Source organism: Octopus sinensis, linkage group LG1, assembly GCF_006345805.1.
Source record: "Octopus sinensis linkage group LG1, ASM634580v1, whole genome shotgun sequence".
Taxonomy (NCBI): Eukaryota; Metazoa; Mollusca; class Cephalopoda; order Octopoda; family Octopodidae; genus Octopus; species Octopus sinensis.
This window is the reverse complement of record NC_042997.1, coordinates 126012989-126034019: the sequence shown is the minus strand read 5'-3', so window position 1 is coordinate 126034019 and position 21031 is coordinate 126012989. Positions and strand designations below refer to the sequence as shown.

General features: G+C 36.8%; 1 protein-coding gene across 1 annotated transcript in view; it reads left to right on the top strand.

Moving 5' to 3' along the window:
- The first annotated feature begins 4040 nt into the window (after positions 1 to 4040).
- The window catches only part of LOC115221814 (sterol regulatory element-binding protein 1), a 91519-nt gene continuing 74528 nt past the window's right edge, over positions 4041 to 21031 (top strand). The window contains exon 1 of the mRNA XM_036503674.1: positions 4041 to 4221. Within this exon, the coding sequence (XP_036359567.1) occupies positions 4110 to 4221 (112 nt within the window). The 5' untranslated portion in view covers positions 4041 to 4109. The remainder of the gene's footprint in view (positions 4222 to 21031) is intronic.

The following is a 21031-nucleotide window of genomic DNA, read 5'->3' as shown; positions in this document are numbered from 1 at the left end:
AAGTTAGTGTTAATTATATTTAATATAAGTAGCATTAAAAATCTAATTAGTAAGGAAAAAGACATTATCTCAATGATTAATATTATTTTAATCATTGTTAAAATTTTGCAAATATCCTTTTCTCACCATACACATTTTCATTAGATTTTTTGCGCTTACCACATTAAATATATTAACGTTAATTTCACTATTATCTTTCAGGTGAATGGCACCCCTAAGTAATTAACCTTTGAGATTTTTTTTAAAGCACCAGTTTATCAGAAGTGGGACTAGATGACTGACAAGATGCTGCCTGTCATGCAACCTAACATACATGACTTATTGGACAGTCTGGTCTGAAACACCAGCCTTCACAATGTGGTTATTCAATATATAAAAATAGCAGTAAAATTTCATCTCAATAAACAGAAATTGCAAATTAGATAATGTGGTCCTAGATACCCAACAAATAACAGCAGCACATTAGTTAAGTAATATTTATACTTCTTACATAAACATGTGCAGCCAAGAGAGTATGGTGTTAGGATTATGATTATAAGGACTTGCGTTTGATTCCTGAACCAGTCAAAGCGTTGTGTTCTTGAAGATGGCACTTCTTTTAGGTGGCAAGCTAGCAGAATCATTAGCATGTCAGACAAATTGCTTAGTGGCATTTCATCCATTTTTACATTCTGAGTTCAAATTCTGCTGAGGTCAACCTTGCCTTTCATCCTTTTGGGATCGATAAAATAAGTACCGGTTGAGCACTGGGGTAGCTGCAATTGACTTATCCCCTTCCCCGAAATTGCTGGCCTTGTGCGAAAATTTGAAACAAATATCTATATTTCCTAAGGCAGCAAGCTTGCGAAATTTTTAGCATGCCACGCAAAATGCTCAGCAGCATTTAGTCTGGCTTTACATTCTGAGTTCAAATTCCACTTTGGCTTTCACCTAGTTGAGAACTAGAATTGACTTTCCCTATTCTCCTGAAATTACAAAGTTATGCTCCCAGTTATGTTGTCTAGTTTGATATAAAATTTTCTATTTATCTCACCAGTTTACCTGGTTAAACAGTTAACAGAGGAAATATATTTTATGAATAATTGCTTAGCTATCATGTACACAACCTAATTAATCTGTTTTCCTTACAACAGTAATAATTACTGAATCTGTAACCATTATAGTGTTTTTATGACCACTTCAATAATTATTCTCATCTAGTTCCATTCTCATTTTGAATGCCTTATGGCGATATGAAAACATCTGTGTGCTCCTCCTATCCACTGTTGGATTTGACTCCTTTGGTAACCAGTATTTGGTTGTGTTTTGCTATTAGCTATGCTAATAAGCTTGCAGGTGAATGTTCTTTAGTTTTTGACATCAGTGTTTACTGTGCTCCTTATTATATCAGTTCTGTAGCGAATCTTGCATGCATGAAGTAGATTCGATCCACCATAGCCAAATTTAAATTAACACTGCACAGAACTTTTCCCACGGTGGAATAATGGTTTTTCTCTGACAGCAGCTTTACATTTTCCAGATGCCTTTAGCTAGGCCGAAATAATGTCTTCACTACTTGACCCTTTCTAACCTCTTCTACTTCACCAAAAGCTAGAATAGATAACAAGACCACCAACTAAATCTATTGTTCTCAATGATATATCTATCCTTCTGGATCTTTATATAAGCAAGCATATCCCAAGCAAAAAGCAGTTCATCACAGTCGTGACTACTCAACGAAGTCTGGTTGACCAGCTAGAACTTTGGTCAGAGGGAGAAAGCAACTGTGAGACAACACCCTACAATTCTCTCTAGCTCTAATTCTGTTCTCTTACAACATCATTCTATCTCTCTGTGTTTACTACTAAACAATGAAGAGGACACAAACACTAACCGTTACAGTTCTGATGTTACATATACTTTTTCCAGCATGCTTTATAATTGACATATAATCAAAGAACTCTGCAAGATTTCGTCCACAGTGATAAAGTTTTTGTGTCCTGAGTTCTAACGACAGGAATCCTTCAGCTTTTATTCTGTCTGTAATGTCTTCTTATCTAAGTTTGTAATGCACTTATAATTGATTTATAAGTACATCACAACTTATAACACTTTATAACTGATTCCAAACTGTCGGATGTTTCCTTCGTACATAGGTTTCATACAAAACCAATTATATGAAATGGTCTCAAGCAGGCGTGGCCAACTCGAATAACATTGCAGGCCACTTTAATTACAGAAAGTTTTGTTGAAGGCCACTTGTATACTGACAGAATTAAAATCGCTTTCCTTTTTCATGCTATTATTACAATAATGAATGAGCGGTCGTTGATTCGACATGAAATATCCTTGCAAAAGGCGGCGAGCTGGCAGAAACGTTAGCGCGCCGGGCGAAATGCTTAGCTGTATTTCGTCTGTCGTTACATTCTGAGTTCAAATTCCGCCGAGGTCGACTTTGCCTTTCATCCTTTCGGGGTCGATAAAGTACCAGTTTCGCCCCGGGGTCGATATAATCGACTTAATCCCTTTGTCTGTCCTTGTTTGTCCCCTCTACGTTTAGCCCCTTGTGGGTTGTAAAGAAATATATTATCGTTGCAAAAACAGTAGTATCTTTCTTTTTTACTTTTCATTAGGATCTTTAATAATTTTTGATAAATTTTAAAAAATGTTTGTTAAAAATAAACCCATTTCAAGAAAGTATTAAGCGCGCCGCAAGATAAAAGTCTGCGAGCCGCGGGCCTCAAGTTGGCCAGTCCTGATCTAAAGTTAATATGGACTGGTAAAATTAAATAGCGTCCGTTTAATTTTAAATCCGCCTTCTCATTATGATGCTTGATGAGTAATCGACGATCGAACGTGGGAGGATGGATAAAATATCTTATGGTAGGTAGTAACATTACATTCAAATCCCACAGATAGTGAACTTTGCCTTTTAAAATCAATAAGGCAATCCTTATAATAAATATTAGCCAAGCACTGTAACCGATTTGTTCGAGTGTAGTCTTCCCACAAGATGTGGGATTGTATGATGTGGGCTCGTTGGATAACAGAAACGGTAAAGATTTGGGCACAAGAATGCGGTATGTAGGTTCAAATTTCATACCCAACCGGAAACTACTTGGGGTGTCATCTCTTTGGAAGAAGATGAATTAAGTTGTTTAATTAACTTCAGATCCATATTCTGGCCAATAAAACCAACAATCCCCTTCCTTCAATGTTTCTCATTTAGGGGGTCATAAATTTGATTATGGATGCAAAGGAAACAACACAACAAAAATATCATCACTCAGGTTTTATTCCCGTCATTCACTCGTCTACCAGTTCTATGGCTCATCCATTTTCACGTCAGTTGTTCACTCATAAATGGAACCTGTTTAGGACCACTTCCCATCTCAGTTGTATCAGAGCCACACTAGATAACTTAATATTTAGTTTAGCTACTCTCGGTTTATAATTCAGTCCAAACTGGAGATGATATTGTCTTTTATTTGCCTGGTACCAATGGAATAAGCACCGATAATATAACTGGCTTTGACTATATGACTGTATAATATGATTGGTTATATGTCAGCTCAAAGTAAATCAATATTTACGGGAGACAAAACCCGCGCAACCGGATAAAACGTAACCGGAGCGGAAGTGACGATAGCAAGTCGTTAACGGGTTGTTACCAATAGCTCCAAGGTGTGGTGGGAGTTAACAGACACACACACACATATATACACTCACACGCGCACACAGTCACACACATTTATATACACTATACACAGCTATAAGCACACACACACACACATATGTAATGATATCTATAGTTATTTCTGTCACACGTTTATAAATTATATATATATATATATATATATACATAAGAATTTATATATAAATATATATACAAATTAAACAGGGTAGAGGAAAAAAGAGTGAGACAGAGAGAGAGAGAGAGCGAGAGAGAGAAAGAGAGAGAGAAAATGAGAGAGAGAGAAAGAGAGACAGAGAGACAGAGCCGCGGCAGCAGGGGCAGTGGTAGAAACAAGAGCGGCAGCTGTGATGACGAAATATCATCCGATGGTAAAGACGTGTGTTGATTGGCTGACGTCTCGTGGCGTTAGTTGAAGCTTCACTGAACAACAAAGATGGCAGACTCGCAGAGGTGGTTATACATCTCTTCGGATTCTTTGCCCGATTTAGGGCCGGACCTTACTACATCGTCCGATCTCGATAATGTCTTGCTAAACGGTCTTGATGGTAAGTGCTTGTAGTATTGTTGTCCGTCATTGACATTACGGTACCATTGTCATTGCTGCTGCTTTTGCGTCCACACACGCACATAAACACACACAAACCCACACACCACATCACTCAGTAACACACGGTGGTTACGATATCGGGGATCACCTGCCATTCGACATTTCGATAACCTTATGTAGTTGTTTTTGTATACTGATGTAAAATGTAACGACCAGTGCTTGTTTTGATTATATCAATGAGTGTACTAATGCCAATAAACTGTTCTCCACATACTATATAGTAGACTGACATGTTTAATGTTGATAGACACGTACATAATTTTATTTGATAGATACATCCAAGTAAACATTCATACATACACACACACACACACCCACTATATATATATATATATACACACACACACATATATATATATATACACACATACATACATATAATATATATATGTGTGTGTGTATGTATATGTATGTTGGCTCCATGTTACCGTTATAACAAATCTAATTGCATCATACTGTATTCTAATATGTATACTGCTTGTATGTGCGCGTATATATATATATATTATATATATATATATATATATATATATATATATATAATGTATGTTTTAGATGTATTGTTACTTTATATCGTTTGTGATTGCAATGAAACTTTATGGTAGCATCAGTCTGTAGAATGGTACTTGCACAAACATTCAGAGAATTACCTGGATCTTTAACTCTGTCGATGTCGATCCAATGGAGAGCCACTATCAGGTCACTAGACCTACAAAAATAGCAGCTAATTCTCCCTCAAACCACCCTCTCTTTAAAAAATACGTATTAAAGACCGAAAGGATAATATAGTCAGGGGTAAACTATGCTTTGAAGACAATAGGATGATCATAATTGCAACGCCTTTTAATCGTAACTCTGTTCAATCTAAGTGATCGTGTTTTGCAACAAAAACACCAAACTCTGCTCTGTCTTAAACGAGTCATCACTAAGTGGTAAGTGCGCGCTAAACATGTGCATCCCATTTATTAGAAGCTGATAAATTGACATATCACACAAATATGCATAGTGTACTACTACCACTCCAACTTCCAAATACATTGTGTTGATGTTATTTAGCTCCAGGTCAACGCTGACCTAGGAGGCTTAAGATCAAAAACATTCCATCCATGAACATCCTGTTTTTCAGAAAAAAAAATTTTTTTCGAGACCCACATAATCTGTGATTAAAGATTAATTTGGCTGTTATTTCTAGTAATTCGAGTGACGGCTTCAGGGCTCCTTTTCTGGTTTGGTATGATTGTATGTGTATCAACAAACAATGACTGGATTCACTTGGAACTGATCCATTACAGATCCAAAGTAACCATCATATCGTGCCTATAATTTTACCATGTCCTACCTGACCGCCCACCAATCACACCACGTCTACATTTGTCACCAACATTCTACTACACACCTTTTTTTCATGCGCTTACCTGTCCACTGCCACCACTCCCAACATCATAGTTCACACCGCTCTTACCTCGATTACTCAATCGGACTTCCCAAAATCTTGATTGAGGACATCACCCCACTTATATGTCCTTATGATGAATGAAGTGTGGCAGATTGACTTAACTCTCTCTTCTGTCTTTTTATCTACTTATCTTTCTCTCTTTCACTGTGTGTGTGTGTACCTCGTTCAATGGTTTTTCATCCATGTTGCAAATACTTGGTGATATATCCAAATTCAAGTAAACTTTTACAATTGTTTCTTCATGTCCTTTCTTTCTGCGAAATTTTTTTAATGCGATTCTTTTTAAGGTTTAGAAGTAGAACGCTGCCCATAGCGCTTTTTGGAGTCTCCGTTCCTGGTGGGAGGTAGGGGAACCGGACATCTGGCCCGAATGCTTGCAACGGAACAGACTCTACTCAGGTGGGAGTATTAAATCTAGTAACGAATTCAATCTACCCCAAGAATAGGAACGGTGCCACTACGTGCTTCCACTTAAGTTTCCGTCTACCAATTTTTACGTACACAATTTTGATCTGCTCGAAGCTTTAGTAGAACACTTACATAAGGTGCCGCACAGCATCAAATTACGAAGCGAATTTTTGATGTAACCCTCCCCCCCTCTATTCCTGCAGCCGATTTGATCTGCAATCGAATGTTGAAACTAAGACATGTTACGCCTCTTTACGTTTTGAGTTCAAATCCTGCTTACATCAAACTTTGCCATTCATATTTTCGGGGTAGATATATAATCGACTGTACTCCCTCTTAATTTGTGACCATGAACCTATGATACAGGTTATTATCGTAGACACACACTGGCTATTAAAAACACAACTATACACATTCCCTTTTAGTTTATTCAATTATGTTTTATGTATGGAAATTTTTAGTTGTATATCTACGATTGCTCTCTCTCTCTCTCCAGTCTCTCTCTGTCTCATATATATATATATATATATACACACGCACATATATATATATACACACACACACATATATATATACACACACACACACACATATATATACACACACACACACATATATATACACATATATATATACACACATATATATACATACATACATACATATATATATATATATATATATATATATATATATATATATATATATATATATATACACACACACACACACACAAAGTAATCAATGAAAATAAAATTGAATACGGTGTTTATATTGGTCAGATATAGCCTGTTTTTTTTTTAAATTATAATTTCTAACCCAAGAAAAATAACATGTAATTCTGAAACCCCGCCCCCAAAGAACTAAACAATTTTGCTTTGGTTCTAAGGTTGCAGTTAATTACTTACCCTAGTGCACACTGACACATATTTGACAAAGGGGTATGTGTACTCTTGAAAGCGAGTACTTGTGTAGAGTAGTCAGAGAACTTGAAATGAAAGATTGAGGAGGACGATGCCTATCTTACAGTTTTGTTACTTTATGTTTGAGGAGTTCAAATCTCGTTTCGGTAAATTTTGTCATTCATCCATCGAAATCGATAAACTCGAGGTGCTGGATTTGATTGTAACCCCGATCCAAAATGTGTGGTTTTGTGCCTATAGCCTTTACTAGTCCTGGCTTCGATTTTTTGCTTTTTTTTAGATAGAAACAGTGAAGGGAAGGAGAGCTGATATCATCATCATTGTTATTATTATTATTATTATTATGGCGAGCTGGCAGAATTGTTAACACGCTGGACGAAATGCTTAGCGTTACCTTCTGAGTTCAAATTCCGCCGAGGTCGACTTTGCCTTTCATCCTTTCGAGGTCGATAAATCAAGTATCAGTTACGCACTTGGGTCGATATATGCCACTTACTCATCCCTTAAATGGCTGCCCTTGTGGCAAAATTTGAAACAATTGTTATTATTATTATTATTATTATTATGAAAGCGAGCTGGTAGAATCGTTAGTGTGTCGGACAAAATGCTTAGCTCTCTCTAGTCTTTCGTCTTTTTACATTCTGAGTTCAAATTCCGCCGAGGTCGACTTTGTCTTTTATTTTTTCAGGGTCGATAAAATAAGTACCAGTTGAGTTCTGCGGTCGATGTTATCAACTTCTCACCCCACTCAAAATTGCCGGTCTTATGACAAAGCTTAGAAATAATAATAAATACTATTTTCAACAGCAAACATATTGGATGAAAATTTCGGCTGTGAGGATATTAGTATTATTTATTAGTGAGGTATCATAAATGGTGGTTGACTTCTTTGTCCTTCTTCAACATCTTTTGTCTGACATGACGACTTATAGAACTATGTTCAGTGGGTGTATTCTTATATATAGTGGCTTTACATGCAATTCAAACATAAGGCTGTGATTTGAAAGGGATTTGGCTATTATTTCTAGCAGATCGAATGACCATATAGAACTCTTGGTTTGTATTTAGTCTTATTTATAGCTGGAGATATTATTTACAGAACCTTATTGACAGTGATATTAACTATTATCGTTCATACACTAATCTGTCACCCTCTTTCTCTTCCCCACTAATTTAATTTTATTGATCCTAATCTTAGTCCATTCTCTAAATATTAAAATTAATTCTTTTTGTGTCCATCCGTTTTATGAGATAGATAAATTTATTGGGAGTGTGAAAGAATATTACAGATAAACAATATAAACTTATGTTGGTTTGAGGAATTAGCAGTAAATGGTTTTCACTTCTGTTGGCAGAACCAGAACATCAGACAAAATATCAGCAATAATTAGTTAAGGCCTTCTACATTCCAAGTTCAAATCCCATGAAGGAAAATTTTTGTCTTTTATCTTTCTGGGGTTGATGCCTATCGTTAGGATGCCTATCAATTAAGCACAGATTTGATTTAATATTCCAATAATGCATCCTAGATGTTAATTGAATTATAAGAGATCAACCCATGCCAGCAAGGCAGGCAGATGTTAAATGATGATTATGCTGCTGCTGATGATGGTGGTCAAGTAGATGTTTCTTCTTTTCCTCATTTTCTGGAGTGTCTTGTATCAATTACATATAGCCTTTTTCTTTAGGACTTGTTGATAAGTGGAGCTTTGATCTCTCACATTACCGGAAAAAGACGTTAAACATAAAAATCCCTCTTTTACTCTTTTACTTGTTTCAGTCATTTGACTGCGGCCATACTGGAGCACCGCCTTTAGTCGAGCAAATCAACCCCGGAACTTATTCTTTGTAAGCCCAGTACTTATTCTATCGGTCTCTTTTGCCGAACCGCTAAGTGACGGGGACGTAAACACACCAGCATCGGTTGTCAAGCAATGCTAGGGGGACAAACACACACACATACATATATATATATATACATATATACGACAGGCTTCTTTCAGTTTCCGTCTACCAAATCCACTCACAAGGCATTGGTCGGCCCGGGGCTATAGCAGAAGACACTTGCCCAAGATCCCACGCAGTGGGACTGAACCCGGAACCATGTGGTTGGTTAGCAAGCTACTTACCACACAGCCACTTCTGCACCAATAAATTTGCAACACCATAGCTATACAAGAAATAATTTATTTGGTAGTGTGATACTGCTGTATATACAAAGTTTACCGTAGGTTCAACTCCCAGTTCCTTCCTTTTCGTTGTTGATACTTCTGTGGGAAACGCATGTATAAATTGCCATTTCTGCTCTGCGAGAAGAGACTTGGTAGAACTGGTGCTGGTTGAATATCTTTACAGTTAGGTGATCTTTTAACATGAGTACAATAAAATAAGTGTTTGTAATGTTGATGTCAAATTTTGGCACAAGGCCGGCAATTTTGATGGGTGGGGGTTAAGTTGATTACATTGACCTCGTACTAAGCAGGTAGTTATTTTATCAACTGCGAAAGGATGAAAGGGAAAGCTGGCTGCAGTGAAATTTGAACACGGAACATAAAGACAGATGAAATGCTGCTAAGCATTTTGCCCGGCATGCTAATTGGTTCTGCCAGCTTGCCACCTTGTAAGTGTCTGTAATTTTGTGACATTGATTGACCTGCTGAAACGCTTGACACTGACACCTCTCATTTGCCATGTCTTCAGCCAGTTGTAGATTAAAAAAAAATGAAAAACAAAAACAACAGCTACCCCTCTCTCCATTTGTTTTTTAAACTCAAGAGTCATGTATTTAGAGATATCGGGAGACCATGTAGAGGAAGAAATTAACAGATATGCGAAGAATATGTTTCTCAAGCAAGTATGAGAGTCGTGATTATAAATCTTTCTACAATAGGTGGTGATATGAAGTCATATAATTTTCTATTGCTACTGTAATTAAATTACTATTAGTATTATATATTCATTGTTTAGGGTGAAAGTTAATACATACATAAACACACAGGGGAGGGAGAGAAAAAGATCTGTTTATTGTGTTCTAATAAAGTGAATGTTGCATTTCTATCCCCATTTGGTTCAGTTCCAATTTTGTATATACTACAGAAAGTGGGCATAAAATTATATATATATATCATCATCGTCATTTAATGTCCGTTTTCCATGCTGGAATGGGTTGAACGGTTTGACTGAGGACTGGCGAGTCAGAAGGATGCGCTAGGCTCCAATCTGATCTGGCAAAGTTTCTACAGCTGGATGCCCTTCTAACGCCAACCACTCTGAGAATGTATTGGGTGCTTTTACATGCCACCTTCACGGAGCCAGTCCGGCAGCACTGGCAATGATCACGCTCAAATGTTTTTCATGTGCCAATAAGGCAACGCTGGCAATGATCACATGTGAATTGTGGTTTTTATGTGCGACTGCTATGGGAGCCAGTCAGCGGCCCTGGCAACGATCACGCTTGGGCGGTGCTTTTAATGTTCCACTGGCATGAGTGCCAATCAGGCGGTACTGTCATCAGCCACATCAGCGATATATATATGTATATATATACACACACACACACACACACACATATATATATATTTAATATATATATATATCATCATCGTTTAACGTGATGATGATGATGATGATGATATATATATATATATCATTCAACCACTGAAGTGGTTGAATATATTCTTAAGTTCACCATTTTGTCAACGGCACCAGCTTCCAAGCTTCATCACTAATTCAGTTCTCAACTAAATTGCAAACTGTTAATAGCTTTAAAGAGGACACCTCCTCAGCTACACTTTGGCATAAATAGTTTGAGATTTGGTTCAGTAGAAAAAAAGTTACATCAAAATATCTACAGCCTGTAAGGAAAATATTCATCTTCAATTAATATAAATTTTTAAATTTTAAATTAAAAGTATACTTTTCTTAGGCTTAAATGATAGAAAAATGCATGAGGAATTCAGAATCGCTAGTCGCATTGAACAAAATTTAGTAGAAAGAGAGTTATGAGGTAAAATGGTATTAACAAATTTTATGTCAGTAAGTAAAGAAGTAAGGGAGTAACACTTAAGCAATAAGAATAAAGAATATATTTCTAAAATTTCTGGCAGAAACATTGGCACACTGGGCGAAATGCTTAATGGTATATTGTCTGTCTTTATGTTTTGAGTTCAAATTTCACTGAGGTTGACTTTGACGTATAGATTATTTAGTTTAATTTTTTTAAACTAAACACTTTCAAACTTCTGATACTGGTAGAAAGTGTCACATAGAACAGGTTTTACTCTTAACACTTTTGACAAAATTTTGTATTTTAGAAGTGGTGTTTCGTCTGTCTTTACTTTCTGAGTTCAAATTCCATTGAGGTTGACTGAGCTTTTCATCCATTTCGGATCTATTCAATTAGACGTACAAATTATTTGATTAATTTTTTTTAACTAAACACTTTCAAACTTCCGATACTGGTAGAATGTGTCACATAGAACAGGGTTTACTCTTAACATTTTTGACAAAATTTTGTATTTTAAAAGTTATTTCGGCGGAAGTTACAGAATGACAATGGACAAATTTGTGTTTGATAAGTGCTAATACATGAAACACTTAGCTATTGACTTACTCTCTAACTTCTGCCAATGATATATATACATATTACATATATGTGTAAAATAATCTCATCATGCAATCGAACCAATGAAAGAGCCTCTACTTGGTCGCTCGACATGCTAAAAATAGAAGCCAAAGTATCTTACTACCTAAATCACACACCCATTGTATATAATGTCCTAGGTTATCTCTAAAGTGATTGTTTGCTAAAGGCTGGAATGTCTTTGATGATTGGTTTGCAGTATCAGTTGATTTGAGGCTAAATAACAACAACATTATGATAAATTTCTATATTATCACACACGATTTTCACTAAGAAAAAAAATAAAAAATTGTATTTTTAGCATGGAATCAAGTACCCTGATCACCTAATATGCTGCAAATCCCTTAATTTGGTTCAGAAAAGATTAGGTGCCCCCCCCCCCCCTCAATCCTGGAATCATTAGAATTTTTTTTTTACGTTGAATGAATTCCTGTGACCTCCTGATATTGCAAAATTAGGTTACTTAAGGTGAGCCTGGTAACTGATGGTTTTGGGGTCTTGTTTGTAATTTTTGGTGAGCCATGGTAAAAATCCCTGCCATTAATTTGGTGTGGATGAGTAATATCAAATAATTCAATCACAACATATATTTTAATTAAACATGAAAAAAATTTAAATATTATCATCACTTACATGGAAAAATTGAAATATTGTCTTTCAGTATTTCATAAGGTAAAATCTTAAATTAGTAATTGACACATTATTGTCTTATAGCAGCAATGCCTGGAAAAATCATGGATTACATAGAAAAATGCGAGCATGAAAAGTAATATTCTTAAGATTATAAACCTGGAATATATGTGTGTATATATATATATATATGTGTGTGTGTGTGTATGTATATATATGTATGTATATATGTGTATATATAAGTATGTATATATGTATGTGTGTATATATATATATATACACACATGTCCAACCCATGCTAGCATGGAAAGCGGACGTTAAACGATGATGATGATGATGATGATGTATATGTATATGAATATCTATCTCTATCTATCTATATATATATATCTATATATATATGCACATGTACATGTATATGAATATCTATCTATCTATCTATCTATCTATATATATATATATATATATGTACATATGTATATACATATATGTTTATATATGTATATATATTTGTGTGTGTATATATGTATATGTTTACATATATATGTTAATATATATATATATATATATGTATGTTTATATGTGTATATATATATATATATGTATGTTTATAAGTGTATATATATATATATATATATATATATATATATATATATATATATATATATATTATATATATATATATGTGGAGACGCAATGGCCTAGTGGTTAGGGCAGCGGACTCGCGGTCGCAGGATCGCGGTTTTGATTCCCAGACCGGGCGTTGTGAGTGTTTATTGAGTGAAAACACCTAAAAAGCTCCACGAGGCTCCGGCAGGGGGTGGTGATCCCTGCTGTATTCTTTCACCACTCTTTCTCCTACTCTTTCTTCTGTTGGCCTGCTCTCTTAGCTAGCTGGGTGGCGTCATTAGAAAGCTAAAACAATGCGAACGCAATGTGACCAGCGATGTGTAACAACATCTGATTGTCTGGTTGGTCACATGATAGTGATAGTGAGATATATATATATATATAAGCTTAAATTTTGCATATAATTAATACTTTAATTGTACTCTACAGCTGTTTCATGAAGATCAGCACCACCAAATGTATTACATATATGTGATATATAATTATATTGAGTTAAATTGAATTAGTTAAAAAACTTTGTTTATCCAATGTAATTGTTTTCTGAGTAATATAATACAACATTCCTGCTAATTTCACTCCTGTTCTTGTCTGTCTATCATAGTTTAGCTCAGTGCTGGGCAACCTTTTTTTAACCATTTTTGCATCACACTTATATTCTTTTCAAAATTTGGTGGCACACTTGAACGAAAAATATAATTAGAAGTATAGGGAAAAAAATCACATCCATGTTACACTGTGGCACACTTGAACGAAAAATATAATTAAAAGTATAGGGAAAAAAATCACATCCATGTTACACTGTGGCACACCTAGCATCGTCTCGTGACATACATGCTTTAGCTTCTCAAAACTACATCCTTCAATACTCACACCTACTTTTTTCAAGGAGCCTTCTTTTATGTGTTGTTTGTTGGCCTCACTACTGTTGGTGTCATGAAAGAATGTACCTAGTACATTGTGCCAATGCAGACATTGGAGCTCAGTACAGTCTTGTACCTTGTTAGGGATTCTATTGAACTGTCCAAGCCATACCAGCATGAAAAAATAAGTTAAATGATGTTGAGAATACATATGTGGACAAATACATTTATGGCTAGTTTTAAGATATTTTGTATAAAAATCCTTATTAGATCACATATATCAATATAGATCCATATATATATACACACACATTGATCTATAAAACATTTTGTCAGGTTCAAATTTCATGATCCAAGCTCAACCTTTACTAAAGAGGAAGGTTTTATGTGCATTCATGATTAACTCAGTATCTGTTTGGTCAGTGGCGACGTATTTTCTGGCAGACTTTATTACTTTATTACTTTATCTTGTAAGGGTGAAAGTCCACAATATCAAACTGTTTGAACTTAGTTCTGAGCTTATCCATTATGCTCTCAAACTAGTCCATAAGTGTTGCTATTTGCCCACTTTTGCAGTTCTGTAAGTCTTAATGGATCATGCATGATATACTATAAAAGCCTGTCTGATTACTGCACTACCCTAGTATGAAACTTGAGCTCACATATAACTCCTATATTCTTATATGATATTTATCTCACTAAATTGACAACTTCTTTGCTAATCATCTCAATAAGTGAACAGTACACTATGTGTGTGTGTGTGTGTAGAACAACTCTCTTCTTTCACCAAGTGTCAGTAATACATTGCTTCTGCTACATCCTCATGATTTTTCTTTTTCTTTTTTTTCTCTGTGTTTTGAATTTATATGTATATCAGGAAAACCTGGGACGAGGTGGTGAAGCACGACCTTCGAACTTTAGGTCTCACCAAGGAAATGACTGAAGACCGAGTCCTATGGAAGTGTGCTGTGCATGAGAGGACCCGGCAGGACTAGTCAGGCCATATCCCGTGGCCCCTACCTGGGACGTAGTCGATCCACCTGTGCATACCTTCCTTCTTGTGACACTTGTGAAGACCTGCTGAGGCAAGTGAAAATCAATCAAAATAGATGAACATCAATGGAATTTGTATCTTTGTGGTACCAGTGCCTGTGGCACACAAGAAAGCCAGCCGAACGTGGCCGTAGCCAGTACCGCATCGACTCGCCTCGCCTCCGTGCTGTGGGAACATGGTGGCATCTGGCACCTGTGTCGGTGGCACATAAAAGCACCATCCGAAGACCCGGCAAGACTAGTCAGGTCATAACCCGTGGGCCCTACCTGGGACGTAGTCAGTCCACCTGTACATACCTTCCTTCTTGCGACACTTGTGAAGACCTGTTGAGGCAAGTGAAAATCAAAATCAAATCAAAACAAATCAAATAGATGAACATCAATGGAATTTGTATCTTTGTGGTACCAGTGCCGGTGGCACACAAGAATCCATTCGAACGTGGCCGTAGTCAGTACCGCTTGTGGTACCAGTGCCGGTGGCACACAAGAATCCATCCGAACGTGGCCGTAGTCAGTACCGCATCACTGGCCATCGTGCTGTGGGCACATAACAAACACCATCCGGTCGTGGCCGTTCGCCAGCCTCATCTAGCACCTGTGTCGGTGGCACATAAAAACACCATCCGAAGACCCGGCAAGACTAGTCAGGCCATAAACCATGGCCCCTACCTGGGACGTAGTCAGTCCACCTGTGCATACCTTCCTCCTTGTGATACTTGTGAAGGCCTGTTGAGGCAAGTGAAAATCAAAATCAAAATCAAATCAAAACAAATCAAATAGATGAATATCAATGGAATTTGTATCTTTGTGGTACCAGTGCCGGTGGCACACACTTTGTGGTACCAGTGCCGGTGGCACACAAGAGAACCATCCGAACGTGGCTGTAGCCAGTTCCGCATCGACCGGCCTCCGTGCTGTGGGCACGTAACAAACACCATCCGATTATGGCCGTTCGCCAGCCTCATCTGGCACCTGTGTCGGTGGCACATAAAAACACCTTCCGAAGACCTGGCAAGACTAGTCAGTCCACCTGTGCATACCTTCCTTCTTGTGACACTTGTGAAGACCGGTTGAGGCAAGTGAAAATCAAATCAAATCAAAATAGACAAAATAGATGAACATCAATGGAATTTGTATCTTGTGGTACCAGTGCCTGTGGCACACAAGAAATCCATCAGTGCTGTAGTCAGTGCGGTGGGCACATGACAAACACCATCCGATCGTGGCCGTTCGCCAGCCTCATCTAGCACCTGTGTCGGTGGCACATAAAAACACCATCCGAAGACCCGGCAAGACTAGTCAGGCCATAACCCATGGCCCCTACCTGGGACGTAGTCAGTCCACCTGTGCATACCTTCCTTCTTGTGACACTTGTGAAGACCTGTTGAGGCAAGTGAAAATCAAAACAAATCAAATAGATGAACATCAATGGAATTTGTATCTTTGTGGTACCAGTGCCGGTGGCACGTGGCACACAAGAAAACCATCCGAACGTGGCCGTAGCCAGTACCGCATCGACTGGCCTCCGTGCTGTGGGCACGTAACAAGCACCATCCGATCGTGGCCGTTTGCCAGCCTCATCTGGCACCTGTGTCGGTGGCACATAAAAACACCATCCGAGCGTGGCCGTCTGCCAGCCTCGTCTGGCACCTGTGTCGGTGGCACATAAAATCACCCACTACACTCTCGGAGTGGTTGGCGTTAGGAAGGGCATCAGGCTGTAGAAACACTGCCAGATCTGACTGGACTGGTGCAGCTTTCGGGCTCCCCAGACCCCAGTTGAACCGTCCAACCCATGCTAGCATGGAAAGCGGACGTTAAATGATGATGATGATGATGATGATGATGATGATGATATATATATATATATATATATATATATATATATATATATATATATATATATAAAATAAATTCAGACTGGGCCTGGTGCAGCCTTCTGGCTTCCCAGACCCCAGTTGAACCATCCAATCCATGCTAGCATGGAAAGCAGACACTAAATGATGATGATGAGGATATATATATGAATGAGAAAAGGAAGAAAATAGAAAAATTGACATTATTATACAAGACATTATTTATTCAAAGATATTCGAATTCAGTAGAGAAATTCCAGCCTACAGCTGTTTCCGCACCCAATAAGTTCAGTTACAGAAATAAAGTACTTCAATTCAAATTTCCATATTTGAAACCAGTCAATTGGGTATTTGTTTTTCAATTACATGGTCTCGGGTTCAGTTTTAGGGTACATATTGGTGATTCTATCTGTGCTGGTACCATGTAAAAAGCACCCAGTACACCCTGTAAAGTGGTTGGCATTAGGAAGGGCATCCAGCTGAAGAAACCATGTGAAAACAATGGAGCCTTGTGCAACTCCCAGCCTTACCAGTTCCTTTCAAGCCATCCAACCCATGCCAGCATGAAAAACAGACGTTAAATGATGATGATGGTGATATGAAAACATAGGCAGGCAAGACTATGTGTCCAAGATCACTTTCCAATCTCATCATTCCAGATCCAGTCCCACTGTGTGGTACCTTAGCCGACCAAGTATTTTCTCCTACATCCTTAGGTTGATCAAAACCTTCTGAGTGGAAATTGAAAGAAGTCTGTTGTATATGTGTGTATATGTGTGATTTTTATATTTGTTTTATGAAAATAATTTGCTATGATTGGTGTTATCACTTCTGTCAACAAATTGTCCTCTCTCTTTGTACCTTCAAAGACTCATGAAATAAGAGACCCTTTCCTTGTGAAACTGGTAAGGGTTAGTTAAAGAAAGGGCATCCAACTTTAAACCAATGCTTCAAAATATATTCATGTCTAACCCATGCTAGCATGGTAAAACAGATGTAAAATGAACAACATACTGACATTTAGGCACATGTATGACTTTGAGTGAAGTAATGGCTTTGTAGTTTAGAAGCTGACTTCTCAACGACATTGTTTCAGCTTCAGTTCCACTCTGAGGTACTTAGGGGCAAGTTTCTTCTACTATAGCCTCAGGGGAACCAAAGCCTTGAGAGTTATGTTTGTAAATAGAAACTGTGAGATGCCTGTCATATATATATGAATTCATCACTGAACTTATTGCTGATTCTCATTTTGTTGACCGCTCTTCTGAGAATGGCTTTAATGACCCTTACAAGCCAGTCATCTACTCCTGGTTTTCTTAGGCCTTCTACAAATTGACAAATGCTAGGTATAGCAGCCTACTCTTATGTAAGAACTTCTTGCAGTTGTCTCACTAGGTACATGGCCTCATGGCTAACCTTTTCTGGTTCAAACCAAACTACATCTCAGCCAAGCTGGTTCTTAATCAGATTTGCAATAAAATTTTCTGTAACTTTCATAACCTAGCCCAACAGTTTGATGTCTCTGTTGCTTTTCTTTTTCTAGGGCATTTTCTTTGCATTTGTATTACTTAACAATGGTACTGCCAGTGCTAGACATTGACATCTTCCTCTGTTACTTAATTTACTAATAATTTTATTTGTTGTATTTTAGGAGTGTCATTTTGCCTATAAAAACATGCTGTAGTTGCAATTCATTTGTTTTATTACCATCATCTGTACACTAATTAAGTAATTAACTCTTCTTATTGTTTAGTCAACTGTTTACTAAATTAACTTGTGGATTTGTCAGACTATGGTTCTTTCATGTGCCATTTATTTTGCATTCAAGTCTGCTAATCTTGAAATTGTATTACCATGTAACATACCAACAAATTTTCTAAAGATCTTTTAATAAGAATTCTGTATTTTAGCTGAAGCTCTAAGGTGATGCATATACACTCAGCTCTGAGTGCACTACATCTTATAGCAGAAACAGCTGATTCTTTGTCATTTATTTAATATTACTCACACACACACGTACACGCACACACTAACACGCGCATGCGCACACACACACACGCACACACACACACACAAGCAGTATGTAATTTCTGAACTAGTTTGGTAATTGCTGTTGCACAAAACTCTAAATCTTTGAATGGCTTGTGTAGTTTCACAGGTAATAATTATATATATATATATGACCTCGAACACACAAGTGCAAACAAGGGAGACAGAGAAAGGCAGAATGCCACTTATATTTGAACACTATACAAATATTCTTTTAAAAAAACTTTTCTTCTAATTTTCTAAATTTAATTATTTAATCGTTACAGTTGAAAAGGTCTCAAAATGACCGAAACCGGTACTGAAATGTTCTTTATAAAATTATTTTAGCATTTTCTATTTTGACTTGTTTTTTCATATATATATATATACAGTCAAAAATTGTGAAGCATGACTGTCAACACTACTACATGAACCCGAAGATTGCAGAATTCAATGCATGAAAGTACTAGTTCAATCAGAATGAATATTTAACATTCTACTATTTCATTTTATTTTATTCAATTATAATATATTATCTTATAATATATCATTATAAGATTGTAAATAAAACGTGAAAATCAGACAAGGTTGGAATTCTTTTTATTAATATATATATATATATATATATATATATATATATAATATATATATATATAATCTATGTATTGAGTTCTATTTCTCCCATTTGCATTACCAAACCTCCTCCCCTCTTTCTCACAAACACACATGCACGCGCGTGCACACGTATATAATTTCTTGGTGAATGTATAAAAATGAGCAGTATTATTTTTAGCATGCTGTGTTGAAATTTCTTTAAACATTTCTGGATAAATTCTGTTATATGTTGTTTTCTGTGATATTCTTCATCCAAAACTTGCTAGATTGTTGTGTCACACTCACATACTAAGATATAAATATATTTGAGGAAGAGATGTTTAAATACTATTTGTTCCTTCGGCCTGTCTTCTGTGTTAAATTTCAGGCTGTATATTTGTTATTGCTTTACACATGGTTGTATACAGTTTTAGACACGTGTGTATATTTATACATAAATAACTGTGTTTAATTATGCTTACATATCATTGCATTAACATCTGCTTTTTCTAATCCCCACTTTTCCAAAAACCTTATCTAGCTACCCTATCTTCAGTTTACTTCTTGCCCTCTCTTCTCTTTTGATAACCCAATGTTTGTTCATACTGGTTATTTATTCTCTAAAACAGTGAACAATCTATCTTATGTCAACTCAACCTGTTGATGTATTAATAAATAGAAATTGCACATCTATAAATATTTATTCAAAGACCTGGTGGCTAAATGATAAAATGGATCTTCGAATTTTAGGCCTCACAGAGGCAATGACTGGTGAGCGAGACCTTTGGCAATGTGCTATGATTGAGAAGACCCGTCAAGCCAAGTGAAATTGTAGTCATAGCCGATGCTGGTGTAACTGGTACTCGTGCTGGAGTCATGTAAAAAGCACCTATTGAGCATTGTGCCTTACTGAGACAAAGTGGTTGATGCCAGTGGCATGTGAAAAGCACTTTTCTAGTGTTAGGCCTCACAGAGGCAATGATAAATGACCAAGACCTTTGGCATTATGTAGTGCTTGAGAAGAAGATGCATCAAGCCAATTAAAATTGCAATGATGGCAGATACTGGTGTCGTGCAAATGGCACCCATGCTGGTGGCACGTAAAAGCACCCATTACATCTTGGAGTGGTTGGTGTTAGGAAGGACATCCAGCCATAGAAACCATGCCAAATAAGACTGGAGTCTGGTGCAGCCTTCCAGCTTGCCAGGCCTGGTCAAACCAGCATGGACAACTGATGTTAAATGGTGATGATGATGATGATGATGATGATGATGATGATGATGATGATGATAAACAGATAGTGTATACTTGACCCACGGACAAGTAACATTAAAATTTGGAACATATTTACCCAGGCACCTGAGTTAGCCAATTTTACATTAAAAACTCTTTTCTCATTTGAACCTTAGGATCCATGTCTATTTTCTTTACAATTAAATAGAGTCACTGACTATATTTACTGCATTTCCCCAATGTAGAGGATGCTCTGACTTTGAAAATGAATTCCAATTATGATTGGAAAGTTTTAGAGAGTGAGGTAAAAAAAAAAGATCAAGAGATCCCAGCACTTTTACTAAGATGTTTTGTTGGTGGCTTATTTGACATAAGTGTTGTTACTCATTTATAGTGCAAGTTTTTTTGTTTTGCTTTTACAATATGGAGACACG